Genomic DNA, 21,734 nt, shown 5'->3' with positions numbered 1-21,734 from the left:
TCACAGGGTGGGGACAAGATGTGGTGCCACTAGATGAGGGCCTGGCGCTTAGATGAGCCTCAACGGCCAATGGAGGGTAGACGAGAGAAGCAGGTGTTGGGGTGACATCCCTAGCCCTTGGCATCCTTGCAGGGTCAGGATGGGTGGCCCAGTGACTTCCATCAGTTGGCCACAGGCAGCTTCAGAGACTTGGTCTGTGGCTTAAAGCAGGCTGGAAGAGTGGAGTAAGAGAGACTTTTCTTCCCTTCCTGTTGGTTAATTGTCTTGCCCCCGAGAATTAATGGACCCACAACAAAAGGAAACAAGGAGAATTTCATCTGTGTGGGAGTGACAGCTAGAAGGTGAAGAGGAAGCTCTCCCGGGGGCTGCGGCAGCTGACAGGGAGCTACTTTGCTAGTGAATAGTGACAGCTTTGAGCTCTCCCAAACTGTGGGGTGCTGGCTGACTGAGAGCGAACAGAGTGAGAGAGACACACACTCTCAGGGGCCCTGGGTTACCAGCTAAGCGTGAGTCACCAGCTGGTTGCCATCAGGAAACGGCAGAGCCGGTGTGAGCCTCCTGGCTGAGAGCCAGAATCGGCCAGTTGTGTGGAAACAGGAACAGGTCTCTCAGAAAGACTGCGCCCAAGGATTGATAGGTTTAGGTGGGCTGTGACTGGCTGGCCTTTTGCAAATGATGTGAAAAAAAAATGAAAATCAGGTTCTTGGATCAGTGGCCCAAACTGGAGTGAATTCTCATTTGTGGCTGCTGCTTCCCCCTTTTGAGGTTGTAGCAGAAGTGGAGAAAATGAATTGAAGAAGGTGGGTAGACACCCCCATCTCCACCCCAGCACCCATGTGCATCCCCTACCTCTCTGCAAATCTGTGCCTGATGCCCGCTCTGATTGTTGGAATTCCTGGCCCCTCCCCCAGCTACATGACCCGCACTTGTGCTGTCCAGTAACCAAGCAAGAGGCTTCGTCATCCCAGGGCCTTACGTCCTACGTAATCCATGCTCTGCGTGATCACATAATTTGCGCGCAGTGTGATCACGTAATCTATGCGCATGTGTGGCGTAGCTACGTAAGCCCATATGCGCGAGTGCAGGAGGAACCTATAAAAAAGCAGGTTCCATCTATCCTTTCTCTCTCTCTCTCTCTCTCTCTCTCTCTCTCTCTCTCTCTCTCTCTCTCTCTCTCTCTCTCTCTCCCTGCACGATCTTCCATAGGCCTAAGCACATGCCCTCTGTTCCCTTCCCTTAATAAACTCTTACAGTGGGTTTCGTTGTGCCTCGTCGCTTTTCTCGCAAGGTAGACAGCGCCGCTTAATGAATAACATTGCGCCGCTTAATGAATAACACCGATCACAACCGGGGCCCTCGTATCATTTTCAGTGAGAAAATACCTGACATAAATAAGTAGACGGAGGACTGACCTATTTGGGTGATGGCTTCAGAGCATCCTGATGGGGGAGACATGGCAGAGCCGCTGATTCTGGGGACGGGGAGAAGGGAGGACTGACAGCTGAGCTAGTAGCTTTTGGCTTTCCCTTTGATTCCATCCACGCATCCAGCCCTGGGCTAGAGCTGCCCACATCGGAGCCTGTCTTCCCCTCATCGATCCTCTCTGGGATCTCTGCCAACGCGTTGGATGTCATGCTTCGGGTGTGTTTACTAGTTCTAGGCACCCAGCAAGCCCATCAGGTGACGGTCAAGATCGACCGTAACGGTGGTGGGATGTTGGGGTCTACCCGGTGACTTCCTCTGGGGAGACATGAAAGAAGTGTCTGCTCACCCCAGAAAGGACCCTGACTGGAGATCAAAGGAATGGTTTTGCTCAAGGCCACCTTAGTGACATCGTGAGTGTGTCAGGATGGCTTAGAGGAGCGTGGATGACTCAAAGGCAGCTGTGTCTCCAGAATGCCCACCCCAACATGGGTGATGCCACAGAAGAGAACTGCATCCTAAACCTGCATCCTTCCGAACCAGCATCCTTGTGCCCAGGCTGCAGGCATCTCCATTGAACTCTCCTCTCCCCGCGGCTTTTACTGAGTATATAACCTTGGAGAGGACCTCTGTGAATCTTGTAACTTTTTGAGCTTCCTTTTAAAAAATTACACCTTTTTTTTTTTAACTTTTTTATTTGTTTGTTTTCAAGACAGGGTTTTTCTGTATAGTCCTGGCTGTCCTGAAACTCACTCTGTAGACCAGGCTGGCCTTGAACTCAGAGTTCTGCCTGCCTCTTCCTCCCAAGTGTTAGGATTAAAGGTGTACGCCACCACCGCCCAGTGAATGAACATTCATTCATTTGTGTGTGTGTGTGTGTGTGTGTGTGTGTGTGTGTGTGTGTGTGTGTATAGGTGCATGTATGCCGCAGCATATGTATGGAGACCGGGACAACGTGCAGGGACTGATTCTCTCCTTCCACCAGGTCAAACTCAGGATCAAACTAGGTTGTCAGAACTGGTGGCAAATGCCTTTACCTGCCGAGCCGTCTCGACAAGCTTATCTATATGAGCATTTGAACCTCAGGTCTCTTCCCAGCCTGCTCCCTTCCTCCAGGAGGAAGTATTTCAGTGTGGAGGGAATAGCTGCACAGTAGAATGTTCTGGGAATGTACAGGCATGAGGAGCGGGATGTGGGCTGGCCATTTCTGGGCTGTTCTGCTCAGGGTGACAGGCAGCTTTGAAGAGCCTTGGAAATCACTTGAATGGCTTTGTGTCTCTTCTTTGATTGTGATCATTTCCCTCACTTTGGGGATCAATGGCCCATTGTACAGTCCTTCACCGGTGCCAGATGCTGAAACCCCTGCCTCACAGCTGCTGCCTGGATCCTGCTGTACTATTCCTGTCTGTCTGTTGTGGGTCTGCTTTTCTCCGTTCTCTTTATCCTTTTTACCTTAAATTTCATTAAAAAGAGAAAGATTATGGGGTGGGGAGATGCTCAGCAGGTCCAAGTGTTTGCTGTGCAAGCCAAGGACTTGAGTTTGATTCCCGGCACTCACATAAAAGCCAGACGTAGTTATGTGTCAATAACCCTAGTGTGGAGGAGGGTGGAGATAAGCAGATCGCCGGGGCTCTCTGGCTAGCCATTCTGTCCAAAACAGTGACCGCTGAGATTCACTGAGAGACCCTGTCTCAAAAAATAAGGTGAAGAGGGATTGCAGAAGACACCCAGCATTGATCTCTGGCCTCTACACATGCACACTCACCCACATGCACATATATATCACAGGCACACACAATATTACAAAATGATAAGTGTGGTGGTCTGAATAAAAATGGCTCCCGTAGGCTCATGTATTTAAATGCTTTGTCACCAGGGAGAGGCACTGTTTGAAAGGATTAGAAGGATTGGGGGTGTGGCCTTGTTGGAAGAAGTATGTCACTTGGGATGGGCTTTGAGGTTTCAAAACCCCAGGCCAGGCCCAGGTTCTCTCTCTGCCTGTGGATCAGGATGTAGTTAGTCTCAGCTACTTCTCTGGTGCCTGCCTGCAAATTGCCATGCTCCCTGCCATGATGATACTGGACTAAACCTCTGAAACTGTGAACAAGCCCCCAGTTAAATGCTTTCTTTTATTTATAAGAGTTGTCTTGGTCATGGTGCCTCTTCACAGCAACAGAACAGTGACTAAGACGTTAACAAATTACCAAGTTACATTTAAAAAAAAAATCTATCAAATGATACAGAAGTGGAATCCACTCTACACACTGGGCACTGTGTCATGTGCCTGTAATCCTTGCACTTGGAAGATAGAGGCAAGAGCTTAGGGAGTTCAAGGCCAACTTCAGGCAAGAGCTTAGGGAGTTCAAGGCCAACTTCAGTTACATAGCAAGTTCAAGGTCATCCTGGGATACACGAGACCCCGTTTCAAAAAATAATTTTGTAAAGTTTAATGTTTATAGACATATTTATAAACACTTGCTTCAGATAGAAGACTGTTCCACAGAACCCAGGTGGAGATCTTAGGACAACTTGGCAAGAAATACTTCTTTCTTTCTACCCTTGCATAGGTTCCAGGCTCAAATTCAGGCCATCAGGCTTGTATTGCATTCTCCTTTACCCACTGGGCCATCTTGCTGGCCCTGGTGCCCTGTTTCTGAGGCCCAGCAGCTCTGTTTGCCACCAGCACCCAATGCCCAATCCTGGGTTCCTGTCTATTTAGAATGGCATGTCAAAGTGATCCCGGGACCTAATTCCTGGATGGTCCTTCTCCTTTGGTGCCCTGGCTCCCTAATCCTGTCCCAACAGAGGCAGGCGCCCTGGACCTGCAAACAGATGGAGAATGCCAGTAATAATGGTGCCATCAGCAGATAGAAACCCACAAAGACATCACGGTTAGACTTAACCAAAGGTGTAGGAAACTGGCAGTTGTGTGACAGATGCCTTTCCTGGGGTGACACGACACATGTCTACTCACCCCAGATAGGGAACTCATGACAGATCAAAGTACAGATACCCCCAGAGTCCAGCTTGGTGAACCAAATGCGTTTCTTCTGGGGTGACTCACAGGAGTGCGGTTTGAAGGGTTACCTATAGGGAGCAGAAATGACTCAAAGACAGATGTATCACCAAGGCCCACCCTACGTGGGTGACACACAGCTCACAGAAGCTGGGAAACCTGGAGCATGCTGCACAGCCCGCAGGCTGCCCAGCAGGTTGGAGAGTGTCCTTTCCAGTTGCCACTGAGCTACACGGCTTCCAGGCTGCTCTGCTGGTTTCTGCTTCCTCCAGGGAGTTGGTCGGGTCTCAGTCTCCTTGCAGCTCTGCTTGTCTGTGAGTCTTCTTTGCAGCTGAGCAGAGCTTTTCCTGAGAAGGACTTTCAGCTTTTACTGCTTGCTCTGGTAGGGAGGGGCTTCGTGAATCTGGCTGGTTTCAGGGACTTCCTGAAGCTCTTTCGAGTTTTCTACCTTCCTGCTTAAGTGGCTTCCCGGAGGAAACTGTTACACAGTTACACAAGCAAAGACAGATCGAAAGTCGATCGATTCCACTCCTGGTTTCCACAATCAACAAATTTCCCTGAGAGTGCCGTTTTTGTAATCCTGTCCAATGGCTCTGTTCTTTCTGGTGGCATATAGCAGTGCATGTTTTTGGATATGGTAATGGGCAGTTCTCGTAACTCCACTGTGGCGTTGTCTAAAAGTGCCTCATTATAAGTCATTCTGTCTGCCTTAGCACTAATGCCATCTTCCTGGATGCTCTTATTCAAATCATTCAGGTCTTCCTGAATAGGCTTTCAAGTCTGCGCCAATTGAGAATGCCACCTAGATGGCGGGATGGAGGCTAAACACCGCCAGTTTCAGACACTTTGGAGGAGTGATTACCCAGACTGCTCCAGGATGATTCAGGCAGGCCTTGTTTTTTCCTGCCTATCGACTCTGCCGGCTTCACCCTCTGCCTCGTTTAGTCTTACTGACGAGAAAGTGGCTGCGTAGTTTATCTTCAAATTTGCCAGGTTTTTTCCCCCATGAAAGTTCATTTTGTAATCATGTATTTTTCTGTCCTCAAAGCATCACTGTATATACCGCATTTGACAAATTGTTTTGTATAAATACAATAGTAATATTTTACTTATGTAAAACAAGCACTGTGATTGTTTATGGTAACAAACAACCAAATATTCTGAAATAATTGCTGTTAGCACTCTGGTTATTTTTCTTCAGATTGTTTTTCCCAAGCCTGTATACTTTTTATCTGGTTGAAACTATTGTGTACATAGAAAAAAAAATTTTTTTTGAGACACCACCTTGCTGTGTTATCCTGATGGCGAGGCTCAAATGGTCTCCCAAGTAGTTGAGATTACAGGCACACACCTTCACATTCAGCTTAATGTTAATATCTTATTTTTTTAAAAAATTGCTAATCTTGGGGTTCGAGATGTAGGTAGAGTCCTGCCTAGCACCTATAAAACCCTGGGTTCCATCCCTGGCATAACATAAAACCAGGCATGGTGGCACCCATCTGCAGAGGCAGGAGGATCAGAAATACAAGATCATGCTCAGCTATACAGTGAGGTAGAAGCCAGCCCTGAACTAAAAAAGAGAAAGAGACAGCAAATATCTAACCTCTATAATGTGAACTATAAAATTTGGAAAGCGTGGTGTGAACTCTGACGTTGGGAAAGTGTGAACTATTAAATGTGAAAGTTACCAGCAGGTGTGGGTTGACAGTTCCCGATGAAGGAGCTTTACCAGGCTTTCAGTGAAAACCCTCCAGCACACCGAACAAAATAACCAAAGATGTGAACAGGGTGCTCCACAGGGGGAATAAAGATGGTTAATTGACTATGAAACGTAATTAGTCTCATTACCCAAAGCATTGCAGATTAGACCCAGGAAGACCGTTTCCCTTGATCATAATAGCAAGGTATGTTTTTAAAGCATGCTGCTGCTGTTCAGTAGATTTATAAAGCAACAATCTTCTGGAGAGCAGCTTGCAATCCATGTGAGGGCATGTGTATTTGTTTATGACTCGTGTTTTCCCTTTGTAACTAACTGTCTTATGTTCTATTTGTTATTGATTAGTCTTAATTTTTCTTTATACTATTGTCTTAAGCATTTTCATTTTCTATTTTTTTTTCCTTTGAGACAGGGTTTCTCTGTGTAGTTTTGGTGCCTGTCTTGGATCTCGCTCTGTAGACCAGGCTGGCCTTGAACTCACAGGGATTCGCCTGGCTTTGCCTCCTGAGTGCTAGGATCAAAGGTGTGTACCACCACTGCCCGGCTCATTTTCTTTATCTTATTTATAGACTCTTGCATAATACATTGTTTGCCTTATTTTCTTTAGAAGATTTATTTTTCTTGTTTGCTTTTGCTTTTCTGAGACAAGAGTTTTTTTGTATAGCCTTGGCTGGCCTGGAACTCATTCTGTAGACCAGACTGGCCTCAAATTCACAAAGATCCACCTGCTTCTGCCTCCCAAGTGCTGGGATTTAAAGGTGTGCACCACCACCGCCCGGCTTTTTTTTTTTTTTTTTTTTTAATATTCAGTGGTCTATCTTTTATGCAGTTTCTGCCCTGCCCCTTGTCCCTGTCCCTGTCTTCTATGCTCCCTAGGTTTCAAAAGATACCTTCGTCTAAGAGGTTACATAGATATTATCTCCGATTAGTTCTGATTTTTCTGGTGAAGATAAAAATTTTGAGTCTTAGGTGAGTCTTTTTTTGTTTTTCCTAAGCTATTAAGTGAGGGAGCTGATGAACACTTCCCTTCCCTGGTTTATTTGTGAGGCTTCCATTAGCATTGTTCAATTATGACATGTTTTCTTCTGTGCAAAACCTTCTGCATTTAACATTTTCCTTTCATGATGTTTCTCCTTTGGCCTCTCTTAATCAATGCGACTTCTGAAGTGACTGTTACCCTGCATTATTTTTCAGATCATTCTGTTTACTCGGTGAGAGATGGGATTTGAGTAGAAAACAAAGCAGACATTCTATTAAAATTTTTCTCTAAAAAAAGGCATCATGGAGCTGGGTAGTGGAGACTCAGACCTTTAATCCCAGCTCTTGGGAGGCAGAGGGAGGTGGATCTCTTTCGAGGTCAGCCTGGTCTACAGAGTGAGTTCCAGGACAGCCAGGGCTGCATAGAAAAACCGTGTCTCGAAAACTAACAAACAAAAGACAACACAGACTGGGAAAGTGGCTCAGTGAATGGTTAAGAGCCTTTGCTGCTCATTCAGACACCCAGGTGGGGTGGATCACAACCATCTGTAACTCCGGCTTCAGTGGATCTGACCCCCACTACTGACTGCTCTCCCTGGGCACCTGCACATCTGTGCATGTACATACACAAAGACACACACACATATGCAGACCTTGGGAGTCAAATAAAATCTCTTTTTAAAAAGCAACATCGTTTAATATCTTTTCTTGTGACCAACGAACATCCCGTCTGTCTTCACATACAAACCTAAAAATATCTAAAAACAGACATAAAAAGGTGTTAATAAAACCTCGGGTTAAGCGGTCTCAGTGGCATTGCGTGAGGCTCTGGCTGGAGGAGCAGCCGCTTAGGGCAGCGAGAGGCTTCGTGGAGCCCGTGACATCTGACTGGGACTTGGAACAAAAGTAGAGATTCTGTGGGACAGTGGCTTGAGAAGCGCTTCAGTTACTATGTGAGGAATAATCGTGATTATTATATGGTCATTTCCACGTGACTTGTGTTTTTTTTTTTTTTTTTTTTGCTATTAGGAATAGGACCTTTAAAAGCCACATCCTTCCACTGGGAATATGGCACAGTGGTAGAGCACCTGCCTAGCCAGCCCAAGGCCCCAGGTTCAGCTCCCAGTGCCACATAAAAGACAAACAACAAGGAATAGAAATCCATATATTTTTATTGCTGGCACATGGGATTGTTATGGCACTTGCATATTTATCCTGGACCCGTCTGCAGATGCGTGGCCACCTGAGAGAGCCAGGCTTCTGTGGAGAAGAGATGTGACAGTGCCGCCACAGTTGGAGAAAGTCCCAGGGGCTCAGAAGGCAATGGCCAGCAACAAGGAAGCTTCTGGAATGATTCCCAGAAGAGACCTGGAGGGAGCCAGCCTTGAAGTATAGAGAGGGTTTGAACAGTGAGGAGGGAGGGTAGAGGTGGGCGTGGGTGCGGGGCGGGTGGCACTGTAACACGCTAGCCATGTATCTGCTGGGCCCTTTGTGAGTGGAGATTTTTATCCCGGCTCCTCTTCATGGCAGCTGCCTGTCCGATACCATTGTTGTTCTTTTCTTTCTTTCTTTCTTTCTTTCTTTCTTTCTTTCTTTCTTTCTTTCTTTCTTTCTTTCTTTTTTTTTTTATTTTTTATTTTTTTTATTTTTTATTTTTTTTTTTTAATTTTACGAGACAGGGTTTCTCTGTGTAACTTTGCACCTTTCTGGAACTCACTCTGTAGCCCAGGCTGGCCTCGAACTCACAGAGATCCGCCTGCCTCTACCTCCCGCGTGTTGGGATTAAAGGCATGCACCACCGCCGCCGCCTGGCCTGTTGTTTTCTATAACAAGTGGGGAAACCGAGGCTCAGGGAGCTTAAGTCACCGGGGAGAGCTGGAGAGCCTAATAACATAGCCTCAGTCCTTCATGTGTCTCTCTGCGTGCGCGTGCAGTTTTATGGAGATGTAGTTCATCCATGTGACGTGAACCACCCGAGGCCGGGCATGTGGCTGAAAGCAGGCCGAGTGCTTGCCCGGCCTATGCAAAGCACTGGGTTCGATTTCCCCAACACTTTGTAAAACGGGATGTAATAAGGCACACCTGTATCCCCAGCCCTTAGGAGGTGGAGGCAGGAGGATCGGAGTCATCCTTGGCCACATGGTGACTCTGAGGCTGGCCTACGATGTGGCATGAGGCACTGAAGACGAAGGAAGGGAGGAGAGAGGAAATCCTGTTAGTGGTTTTCATCGTATCCAAGGAGGTATAAAATTGCTGCCACGGTCCAATTTTAGCACATTTTGCAGAAAGAGAAAACAAACCCGCCCCTTCCTCGTCACTCCCCTGCGCCTCTCCCCTGCAGCCCGGTGCACTCGGCAGCTGTCGCTTCCTGTCTGAGTGGATTTGCCTCTCCTGCGCATTTCACGTACATGGAGTCAGGCTGATGGGTGGTGCTGATGACCGGCTTCTTTGGCTCAGCACCGTGTCCCCCACCCCCACCCCAGCCCACAGGGTTTCTCTGTGTTGTTTTGGTGCCTGTCCTGGATCTCGCTCTATACACCAGACTGGCCTCGAACTCACAGAGATCCGCCTGGCTCTGCCTCCCGAGTGCTGGGATCAAAGTCGTGCGCCACCGCCGCCTGGCCAGCACCATGTTTTCGTGATTCTTCCATATTATGGTATTTCTCTGTGTGCATGTGTGTTGTTTCTTGGTTACCATCCATTTTTTTGCACCCCCCCCCCCCGTTTTTGAGATGGGGTCATTCCCTGGCCTTTAACTCAGGAGTAGGCTAGGTTGGTTGGCTGGTGAGTCCCAGGCTAAGCCTGTCTCTACCTCCCCAGAACCGGGATCATCCGCGCACACCACTGTCACCAGACTGCCTTTTTTTCCCCCCTCCCTGTGGGTTCTGGGGATCACATGCAGGCTCTTGTACCTGAGAGGCAAGCACTTTACCAACCACACCACCTCCCAACCTCTATGGCATTTTTTTCTTATTGCTGGGCAGTAGTGCTTTTTATGGGCAGGTCACCCATTTCTCAGTCTGTGGCCAGCCCAACCGTGTCATCCTGTTTTCAGGCCTTTGGAGCAAAGCTGCATGTCCCGTGTTTTCGGCCTGGAAACGCTGGCCTTCGTGTCTCCTGGGTATCTGTGTGGGAAGGGTGGCGGCCCTCGATCCTAAAATGACTTTGCGGTTAGCCCCCCCCCCCCCCCCCCGGGAAGTGGGAGCCTGTGGCTTCTCTGCTTCTTTGATACAGACCCGGGAAAGGTGGGCAAACCTCGAGGTCTGAGCATTGTGTGTCCAAAGCAAGCGATCGTGAAGTGCTCTCCGAGAGGCTGCCTCATTGTCAGATCTTTGATTCCGAAGGAATTGGTTCTGTAAGGGAAGGGCCTGAACCATGCTGCCCGGAATGACATTATTATTGTGACTTCAAGGTCTTGCCTCTTGGATTCCGGCTGTGGTAATAGAGATGAAGACAAAACCCAAGATTCTGAGTGTGAAGGAAATGTCCTTCAAGTGAGGCGTAATGGGACAGGCCAGAGGGCACAGACACTGGGGGGGGGGTTGGTCCGTGTGGGTCTGGGGCTGGCTCCTGGGAAGCTGTGATTCATGGCTCTGATCTGTCCTTGTCTTTTTTGCTGCAGACTTGGCCGACTGCAAGCTTGTTTCTTTCCCCATCTGCATCTACAAGGTCCTGAGGAACGTCTCCGACCAGATCCACCTCATCACACTGGCTAACAATGAACTCAAGTCCCTCACCAGCAAGTTCATGACCACCTTCAGTCAGCTTCGAGGTAGGCCAGGGGTTAGAGCTCAGACAAGGAGTGTGTGACCAGCTCCAGACCTTCAGGGTCCCAACCCCCTCTGGAGAATGTCCCCAGAGCTAGTCCTGGATCAACCAGACTCATAAAATCATTTCCAGAGGTATAGGCTTTGAAGACCTAGAAGTCTCTGGGCCAAATTCTGTTTCCAGCTGACTGAAAATAAGATTGACAGAGCCGGGTGTGGTGGCACATGCCTTTAATCCCAGGAGGTAGAGAGGCAGGCGGACCTTTGTGAGTTCGAGACCAGCCTGGTCTACAGAGTGAGTTTCTGGACAGCCAGGACTGTTCCACAGGGAAACTGTGTCTCAAAAAAAGACCGACTGAAGACAAGTCCTGGCTTGACTCTTCCATTCTGAGCAGACCAGCGAGCCAAGGGGACGTGAATGACTGATTCCCTTCTCGTCCCCAGCGTTGTCCCTTCCTTCCTTCCTTCCTTCCTTCCTTCCTTCCTTCCTTCCTTCCTTCCTTCCTTCCTTCCTTCCTTCCTTCCTTCCTTCCTTCCTTCCTTCCTCTCATGTTGCTTTCTCAGGGCAGCTGTGACAGGTGCCAGCAATGCTGACTTATCTCTGGCACACACCGAGTGAGTGGATATGGTCCTTGGACGGTGCTAGGCAGGAGGCCAGCGGGTGGGCATTTTGGATCTTTTGAAGCAGTGTCTCTGGGTAGCTCAGCAGGATGTGTGGTGGTGCTCACTCCAGCTTTCTGCCTCGTGGAGCAGGACCGGATGGTAGGCGGGAGAGCGACAGATGGCGCAGGGTGCCTGGATAAGGTGGATCCTGCTTCCTAGGGCTCTCTGGCTGCCAGGGATATGAAAAGGGTCTGTGATTCTGTTTAGAGAAACAGACACAAAATACTGGTCCTGTATGAAGAACAAGCAAGTGTATCTCAGATCCCTGATTTCGGCTGGTCAGATGTACTGACTGGTTTTGTGTGTCAACTTGACACAAGCTAGAGTCATCAAAGGAACCTCAGCTGAGGAAAAGCCTCCTTGAGATCAGCTGTAAGACATTTTCTCAATTAGTGATTCATGGGGGAGGGCCCAGCCCATGGTGGGTGGTGCCATCCCCGGGCTGCTGGTCCTGGGTTCTATAAGAAGGTGATCTGAGCAAGCCGTGGGAAGCAAGCCAGTAAGTAGATCCCCTCCATGGTCTCTGCATCAGCTCCTGCCTCCAGGATCCTGCCCTGTTTGAGTTCCTGTCCTTGACCATGTGGGTGCTAGGAATCGAACCTGGGTCCCCCGGAAGAGCAGTCAGTCCTCTGAACCGCTGAGCCATCCCTCCAGTCCCCGGTTTGGTTTTCTTGAGACAGGGTGTCAAGGCTGACCCCAGACTCACTATGGAACCTTGAACTTGGGATGCTCGTGGGTCTGCCTCCCAAGCGCTAGGACTGAAGTCATGCACTACCATGGCTGGCTCCGGATGATCATTTAACAGAAGCTGGAAGTAGGCAGCGTGTGAGAATTTCTCCAGGTTTTAGGTAACGTGAAAGCCAGTCTGATGCATTTGCAATGTAGACTTAGCTTATAAAATATTGGCATGGGCCTCTAGTCTCCTCCTTCATGGAAGGAGATGGAGGATCAAGGAGGAAGGACTTGGTTCAGTAGGACCCAGAGCAGAAATCTCCAGAGCTTGACCCCCGCACAGAGTGGGCCACCTCACAGGGTATTAGCTCAAAGGTCTTGTAGTGTTTTGACAAGGTCTCATGTAGCCCAGGCTGACCCAACTCTATTCAGTTGGAGGTGACCTTTAACCTTATGATCCTTCTGCCTCCATCTTCTAAGTGTTGGGATTATATGTCCATCTTCTCTGGTGCTGGGGGTCAAACCCAAGGGCTTCCTCATGCTGGGTAAGCCACTCTACCAGGGGAGCCACATCCTCCGGCCCACGTGTTTGTTTTCTAGAGAGAGAGGTGGTGGGACCATCAGGGTCCCAGGAAGAGCAGCTGGGTTGGGGTTTCCTTGGGCAGAGGAGAGGTCCTGTGTACTTTCTTATGCTCAGTCTTCCCGACCTGAGTCTGGAGGCGGGGAAACCATGGCGGCCAGTCAACGAGGTGCCTCCTTGAAGGAGCCCGGGCTTGCAGGATGCTCCCCCTTACCCTGCACCCCGAGGGCTGGGGCACCGGCAAGGAACCATGCAGGAGGCTAGACTGCTGGGCAGAAGAACTGATACTTCCCTAGAGCAGTGTGGGCACTGAGGGCTGGAGGAAGAGCTTCCAGAAGTCCCCCACCAGCGGCTTGGGGGAAATGCTGCTCAGGGCTCCCCCAACACCAGCGTACCCACTCACTCCAGTACCATTGAAGTACTCAGACCCTATTGAAGGATGCTGTTTGAATTCTCTTTCTCTACCCCCACCAGCTCCTGACTCCTCTCTCTGTCCCTCGGCTTGGGCTTTCAAAGAGAAGGCCAGCTCAATTAATTGGATTTCACACAGTGGATTGTAGGCTGTGGTTGCCAGGAGCCGAAGGTGAGAGGATTGAGTGGGAGAGTGCTGGAGCCAAGGCCCATTCAGCTCTTAGGAAGTTCTGAGCCCGTGTCTTTGTTGTGATTTCAACAGAAGAGAGACACAGACACGCACATATGCACACGCTTACCCTGAGCTTTATGAGTGTGGAGGAGGAGGTGTCAGCATTTAAAAAATCATTTTGTGTCTTCTTGTGGGCTCTTGACGGAGCAACTGCTGGGCCACGTGTCCCCCGCCCGCCTCACAGGCTCTCGAGGCTGAGAACTTTCTCCATCAGACTCGTGGCTTCCCAGGATTGGATCATCTTTGATTCTATCTCTCCATGTCTCTCACTCATCTTTATGAGATGAAAAGGCAGGGCATGGTCTACAGTAGCTTGTCTAGCCTGTCCCAGGCCCTATGTTCACCCTCTAGCACTGCCTAAACCAGTGATGACACACACCCGTGATCCCAGCACTCCAGGGGTAGAGGCAAGAGGACCAGAAGTTCAGAGTCATCTTCTGCTCCCTAGCCAGTTGGAGGCCAGCCTGAGATATATCATGTCTTAAAAGAAATAAAACAAGGGGTTGGGGATTTAGCTCAGTGGTAGAGCGCTTGCCTAGCAAGCATGAGGCCCTGGGTTGGATCCTCAGCTCCAAAAGAAAAAAGAAAAAGAAAAAAGAAACAAAGCAAAACAGCGAGACCTGAGTGAGTGAAGGGGCGAGGTAGAATCGGTGTGAGTGGCAGATGGGCCCGTGGAAAGTGATCTCAGTGTCTGGGTACGGCTCTCCTGTATCCCCGTCACCCGCCTTGCTCTCTGGCCACTCGGCTCTTTTGATCGAGTGTGTCCTGGGCCTGCTAGGCGAGAGGAGTGTGAGACACATCTAAGAGATAAATATTGTGTGCCGCCTCCCCACAGGTGAGACCCTGGGAGGCCCCCCCTGCCCTTGGCACCCACTGTAGGGCAGGAAGCCAACCCCGTCATGTGCACATGGCAGAGGCTCCAGAGTGGACAGGGGACGACGGGAATGCGTCACAGTGGAGCAAAAGCAGGGGGTTTGGGTCCGAGCAGCCGCTCGGGCAACTGTTAGTGGCTTGCTAAAAGCAGGCATCCTTGGGGACGGAGGGCTAGAGTTGGGTACAGATAGCTTTGGCTTTCTCCTTATGGTCCGTAGTTGGATACGGAGACAAGACTCAGGGAAGCTCACCCAGGTGTGATAGCTCAAGACTGTAATTCCAAAACTTGGAGAGGTGGAGGCAGGAAGACCCAGGAGTTCAAAACCAGCCTTAGCTACATAGTGAGTTTAAGGCCAGCCTGGGCTAAATGAGATTCTGTCTTAACTTAGTATCCACTCTGCACCCCCAAAATTAGAGAAGCTGTGGGTTATTGAGTACTCGCCTTGTAGAGCCAGGGGTTATGGTTTGGCTTGTCTGTTTTTTACAGACGACAGTTTCTATGATGTCTGACGTAAGTGAGCAAGTGTCTTAGCTCGGATTTCTGTTGCCTTGACAAAATGCCATGACCAAAAAGCAAGTTGAGGAGGAAAGGGTTTATTGGGCTTACACTTCCGCATTGTAGTTGTATCACAGAAGGAAGCCAGAACAGGAACTCAAACAGGGCAGGAACCTAGAGGCAGGAGTTGATGCAGAGGCCATGGAGGGATGCTGCTGACTGGCTTGCTCATCATGACTTTCTCAGCCTACTCACAGAACCCAGGACCACCAGTCGAGGGATGGCATCACCCACAATGGGCTGGGACCTCCTCCATTAACACTGATTAAGAAAATGCCTTGCCGGGCTGTGACGCACACCTTTAATCCCAGCACTCAGGAGGCAGAGCCAGGCAGATCTCTGTGAGTTCGAGGCCAGCCTGGTCTACAGAGCGAGATCCAGGACAGGCTCCAAAGCTGCACAGAGAAACACTGTCTCAGGGAGAAAAAAAAAATGCCTTATAGCCATATCTCATGGATGCATTTTCTCAATTAAGGTTCCCTGCTTTCAGAATAACTCTAGTTCGTGTGTCGAGTTGACATAAGACTAGCCAACATAGCAAGCCACTGGGTTAGTGGCTCCAAATAATTATTTGGCTTCCTGGGCTACAGGTTGTAGATCAGTATTCTATTTGATACTGGGTGTCACTGTTGTCAGTAAATTCAGTCTTTCATGAGCCAGGCATGGTAGTGCACACCTGTAATCCCAGCATTAGGGAGATGGAGGCAAGAAGACTAGGAGTTCAAGATCGTTCTTAATTGCATAGAAAGCTGAAGACTAGCCTGGGCTACATGAGACCTTGTCTTAAAAAAAAATAAAATAAAATAAAACACACAATCTCTCACACCTTCACCTTACTCAATCCAGTGGATGCTCACAAAGCTCTGTCCAAGCAAATAAATAGTACAGGCACCCCAGTTCACTGGGCACTCAGTTCTCCTGGCTCTGAGCCTATAGATGTTTCTTTTTTAAATTTAATTTTATTATTTTATGTATATGAGTGTTTAGCCAGCACATATGTCTAGTGCCCAAAGAGGCCAAAAGAGGGTATTGGATCCTTTGGAAATGGAGTTACAGATAGTTGTGAGCTGCCACGTGGGTGAGAATCAAACCCAGTTCCTTTGGAAGAGCAACCAGTGCTCTTAACCCTGAGCCGTCTCTCCAGCTCCCCCTCCTCTGCCTGTGTTTGTCACTGTAACACCAGTATCATCTGGGAACAAGAAGACTTAGAGCTAGAGAGAGATAGCCCTCGAGATCCTCACCGTTTCACAGGGGAAGCAGCAACATGGAAACTTAAGGAGTTGTCTGCTGAGGGGTTGCTTGTGGAGGACTCAGAGATGTCGTGGGTGGGAATTCAGGAAGCTCCAGAGAAGCAGCTTAAAGTGGCAATTGTTAGATGAGGAGGAGGCGTTTGCCAGATAAATATGGGGGAGTTTCTATAGCCACCTTCAAGAGAGGAAAGGTACGTTTGGAAAATGACTGCAAAAATGATGCAAGACCGAATGGTCCAGAGCAGAGGGATGAAGCGTGTCATCAGGGACTGGCCAGAGGGAGCTGTGTGCTTAAACCAGAACATTTGAGAAGGGACCTGGCAAGATGAATTAGGGTAAGAAAAGGCAGTGTGGGACATCGAAGACAGGAGACACATAATGAGTCCAAGTATAAAGCCAGCAGATGCAGGAAACAGGACCAGCCTTGAAGACCCAGCCCCAAGCTAGTCTTCAGTCAGGTCCTAAGGGAGCCTCTGAGATGATGAATCTCCTCTTCACAGGCAGGGCAGTGGGGCTTGGGCCAATTGAGAATGTGTTGTTGTGGACAATGTTGGGCCGGGAGGTTTGGGCTATCTGGTCAACCAGCATGGGTGCCTCTGTGGAGACTAAGCTAACCCAAAGCTCCTAGTGTGGGAAGAAAACAGACTTGGCAGAGCTGGGCTTAGGGACAAGGCTCTTGATTAAGTATTATGAGAGTGGGGTGAGGTGACACCTGATCCTTAGGGTGTGAAGTTGAAATGGCTTATGATTTCCAGTGATGGACTCATTTGCTAGCTTAAGATAGAGTCTCATGTAACCCCAGCTGACCTCAAACCCTATAGACATCCAAGGGTGGCCTTCAACTTTTAATCTCCTGCCTCTGCTTCCCCTGTGCTGATTTGACAGGTGTGTGCCACTGTACCCGGCTATGATGAGTGTCTCTTTCTGTGTCCTTCCCTAAGCGCATGTTCTCTGAGCCCTTGCTGACAGGAAGATGCCAGGTAGCCAGTCACCCTGGGACACTGTGCTGTGTGTACTCCTGTTCCTGCTGCAGGTGTCCTGCAGGGCCTATCTGTTAAGGACTTCCTCAAGCTCACCAGGCTGTGATTGTTCTCACCACAGGGGTCTCCAGGCAGCTAGAGAAAATTAGTTTACCTCATTGCCTCAGCCAACCAGATAGGTGCATGAGAGCTTCCTCCTTTCCTCCTGGTAGGCCACCTGGTATGAGAGGGCTGCACTGTCCTGCTCCTGGGGCAGGAGGGGGCTTAGGGGGCTTTGGGGGACTGGGACAATGCGGAAAGTGTCCTAGGGTGACTTATTTCCTGTTGTTCTGGGAAAAGGAGGCTGGGGTGGGTTCTCTTGGTCATGATAAATCTCCTTAGCCGAGAACGGGTGGAACCATCCCCACATAGGTCATCAGGTGGCAGGGCCAAGGGTGACCGAGGTTGCAGGACACTGGGCCTTCACTTCATGCTCTCCCTTCGCCCTTTGCATTCACTTTTCCTTAGCTCATGTCCCTTAGCTGACAGAAAGAAAAAGGCAAGAATACGGCAAGACTCTGGGCAAGCTGGCCAGACACAGAAGCAGTGCTGCGGTGGGGTGTCAACATCTTAGCTGTTCACAGATCTACTGTTGGAACACACATTTTCCGTTTCTCCAGATCCTGATTACAGTCATGGAACCCAGGAGGACCCATCTCCCCAGAGGACCCCTAGGGGCAACACCCATTGCTGTCCCTAGGAATTCTGGACAGCATGGCGGAGGTGACAGGGGCGTGGTGGCCTCACAGCTCCTGCTCTCTGTCCTCGTGGGTGTCGGATCCCTGGGGTTACCCGGTTGAAAGCAACAGCCTACAAGTCTAAATGTTGGTGATAGCACCAGACCCATAGAGCTGGAAGAAATCAGTTTAAGTCCCCTTGGAGGGGACCTGGTGGCAGCCTGCTACTCAAGCAGGGGACCACCTCCTCCATCCTGCACCTTGGCACCCTAGCTCTCTGCCTACCTAGCCAGGGCGAGCGTGCTGGCGCACACAGGGTGAAGCACACCGAGACCACTGGAACAGGCTGAATTAGCTGTGTCCTCTGGCTCAGTTCCCAAGCTCACATTTTCCAAACCCCCAGCGACGAAGGACTTTGCATTTCCCTTTCCCCACAAGCTCTCTGTATAGATTTCCTTTGCTGCTGTGCTGCGGGGGCCCCTCTGCCCCTCCCTCCCCTGCACCCCATCCATTTCTCTGCTGGTTGGTCACGTCCCCCCACCCCTGCACAGCTCCACCACATCACTGGAAAGAATGGGTCCTGCCTGCTTGTTTATTTTTGAATAGGCAATACGCACACACAATGCAGTGGTCCAGTCAAAAGGAATAATAGAGGGAAATAAGTCTCTCTCCTCCCCCAGACATCCGGTTCCCTGGCCAGCAGCAGCTGTCGCCGCCAGCTCTAGAGATGCTGCTGGCCTGTGAAATAGAAATGCATCTCGTATTAGTGACATTTACAGCATCCCATCAAGAGCAGGCGTTGTTGTGAGCCCTTTCCAGGTATAAATTTATGAAAAATTTTACAGCTCTCCCCTTTTCCCTTCCCTTCTTTTCTGCCTCCTTTTCTCCCTCTCATTGTGTTTCTAGCTCTCTCTATCTTCTTTCCTTTTCTCAGAGAGTGCAAGGAACTTGCCCAAGATCACACAGCAAGAGGGTGGGCTGAGACCATGCACTAGAAAAGGATACGTGTACCATGTTTACATCATAGCTTTGTTCGACTTAGGGGTTGGTGTTGTTCCAGTTAGGGATGTAGTTCAGTTGGTAGAATGTTTGGGTGGTGTGCATGAAACCCCAGATTTGATTCCCCAACACTGCCTAAACCCCTTATGGTGGCGCATACCTATAATAGTAGCACTTGGGAAATAGAGGCACAAAGATCAAAAGTTCAAGATCATTCTCTGCTGCCTGGGAGGTTTGAAGTTAGCCTGAGCTGTATGAATTAGGAACTGTCTTATTAACTGGCTTTTATGGGGGCAGAATGGTCAGCACTTCCTTTTAGTCACAGGCCTTCTTATTGTCCCCCGCAATTTGGGGTGTGTTTTCTGGAAGCTTGGCTTTGTTTCCTTTCCAGCTGTTACCCCGGGGAAACCTTCTGTGCTCTTACCCAGCACCACACATGGCCCCTTGGGAAACACTTACTGCCACACTGACATCTGGCTCTTCCGAGGGGTAGGCACAGCTGTTTAGTAATGCAGGGTCAGAGCCTCCTTGCTGGCTGAGCCCTGGTCTGCAGGTATGTGGAGCTGGCACATTCCTTTATAGAGAAGCTGCACTGTCACTATGAGGCCAGCCTTGCATGTCCCCTAACAGAATCGACTGGTTTTCTCTCTCTTCCTTGGGTTAATCCCAGGAGACCCTGGCAGCTGTCCAAGGTAGAGCGGACTTGGAAAGTGTCGCGATGAGATCGGAAGGGCGCATTTGGCAAACATTGGAAACCACAGAAGGAAATGTCACTGCTAGGGCTGCTGCTCTCAGCCAGGACATCTCCAGAATGGGATGCAACAGACTCTTCTCCCAAAGCCCTTGATGTCCTTGGATTCCCAGCGTGTTCAGCTCTGAACCCTGGCCCCTCAGACAGTCCTTCAGACCTTACCCCTCAGCCACGAAACCCTGGGCAGAGGACCTGGGTGCTGTTGACCCTGGGGTGAAGAGCAGAGTCAGGCCTGGCTGTGGCCAAGGCCATGTGGAAGGGCGGCGCAGTCACGGGGCAAGGGGCTAGGGCTGTTTCCTGTGACACAGGAACAGTTGGGGAAAAAAACACAGGAACCCAGAGCAGGCCGTTGGGAAGATGAAGCAGAGCCGTCGGCAGCCTTGCCGGCCCCCCCTGGTCTCTCTAAGCCTCTCCTCTATGCCCGTCTGTTTTCTGTTGTGCTATCCAAACACCCAAGCTGAGTAATTTCCCAAGTAAAGAGGCTTGGCTCCCAGTTCAGGCAGCTGCGTGGTTTGAACAGCCTGACTCCAGTGTCCTGACTAGGATACCTGGCTTCATCCCAATGTGGCTAGGATAGGCAGAGAGGGAACCAGCCATGTGCAAAGGGAGTCGGTGCATCGGGTGGCTTCGATTTAAAATGACTCAACACTCTTGAGAACTATATTCCACCCTGCAAGAAAGGCACAAATCCCTTGATTCACAGCTGCCCCCATGATAAACGCCATGCACTTGGTTCCCCCCCCACACACACACCTTTTTTTGGAGACAGGGTCTCTCTGTAGCCCTCCCTGGCTGGCCTGGAACTCACTCTGTAGATCAAGACCCAGACTCATAGAGATCTGCCTGCCGAAGTACTGGGATTAAAGACGTGTGCTGCCACACCTGGCACATTGGCCCCTTGGTTCCACCACCCCTGCACCCTCCTTCTCCCGGGGTCAGGCTTCCGGCACAAGCACACTGGGGGACATACTCAAACCCCATCTGAACCGCGGTGATCCGGTGAGATTGGGGATGATGCGTGCGGTGCTTAGTAGCCATCATCAACATGACTGGATTCAGAATCACCATGGAAACACACCTCTGGGTATGTCTGGGAAGGTGTTTTCAGAGGTTTCACTGAGGAAAGGAGACCCACCCCGAATGTGGGTGGCACCATCCCTGATTCCAGATGGAATGAAAAAGGAAAGAGTCAGCTAGGACCGGCTTTAATTTCTTTCTGCTTTCTGACCAGGAACACAATGTGACCATTTACTTCATGCCCTGCCTCCCCATCTTCTCTGCCTCCATGCCCTGTTCCCTCAAACTGTGAGCCATGACATACCCTTCCCTAAGTTGCTTTTATCAGCTGTCCCGCCACAGTGACAAAAAAAGTACCCAGTGCGCCTGGGTAGGCACATGAACGTTTGGATGAGCTGTGGCCCTGGTTTAGAGTGGCAGTCACGTTGGGAGGCTTACTGTGTCTGTAGGGAGACTGCAGCCAGCCGGTCACAGAAAGAAGCCTCTACAGGAGAAACTTCAATGGGACCTGACCTGCAGAGATTTAAGCCGGCAGAGATGGGTAGCCCGAGGTTCAGGCGGTCTGTCTGACCCACCTGCAGGCAGAAGCTCTGGGTCCCTGGCTCCATGGTCAAGATCTATGTCATAGAAACAGGTGCTCTGTTCAAATACTGGTGACGAGATTTGTCTGGAGCCACTGAACTTCCCAAGGCTCACTCATCTCACTTGCCGACTGTGTCCGTGACGCTAGTGTTGAGCTTGTGGGACTGTCGCGGGAGCTGACAGAGGCCATGCAGGGAAGGCAGTTTGCGCAGTGCAGGCTCTCCAGAGGTGCTTGGCGGCAGTCCTCAGTAGTTCAGAGAACTGACGGCTTTGGGCATGCAAGATTCCAGACTGACCATCGAAGCTAGATGGTTGAGTCCGCAGATGGTGCAGAGAGGCTGTGGGATGAGGCCTCTGAGACCTTCAGAGACAAGAGATACTGAGCCAAGAAGAGATGGATGGACGGATGCATGGATGGACAGACAGACACATAGATACATATGTACCTACACACATATATATATATATATATATATATATATATATATATATATATGTATATGCACATATAGACATAGAGGGATACAGACCCAGATAAATACAAATATAGAA

General features: G+C 49.8%; 1 protein-coding gene across 3 annotated transcripts in view; it reads left to right on the top strand.

Annotated features, from left to right (window-relative positions):
• Lrrc20 (leucine rich repeat containing 20) overlaps positions 1-21,734 on the top strand; it is a 102,895-nt gene that overhangs the window by 44,201 nt on the left and 36,960 nt on the right. For all 3 annotated transcript variants that reach the window (XM_042265651.2, XM_006972707.4, XM_076557182.1), the window contains exon 3: positions 10,756-10,905. In XM_042265651.2, coding sequence (XP_042121585.1) covers positions 10,756-10,905 — 150 coding nt within the window. The remainder of the gene's footprint in view (positions 1-10,755; positions 10,906-21,734) is intronic.

Source organism: Peromyscus maniculatus, chromosome 21, assembly GCF_049852395.1.
Source record: "Peromyscus maniculatus bairdii isolate BWxNUB_F1_BW_parent chromosome 21, HU_Pman_BW_mat_3.1, whole genome shotgun sequence".
NCBI classification, from domain to species: Eukaryota; Metazoa; Chordata; class Mammalia; order Rodentia; family Cricetidae; genus Peromyscus; species Peromyscus maniculatus.
The sequence above is the reverse complement of the archived record's forward strand: the minus strand, read 5'-3'. Positions and strand labels throughout refer to the sequence as shown.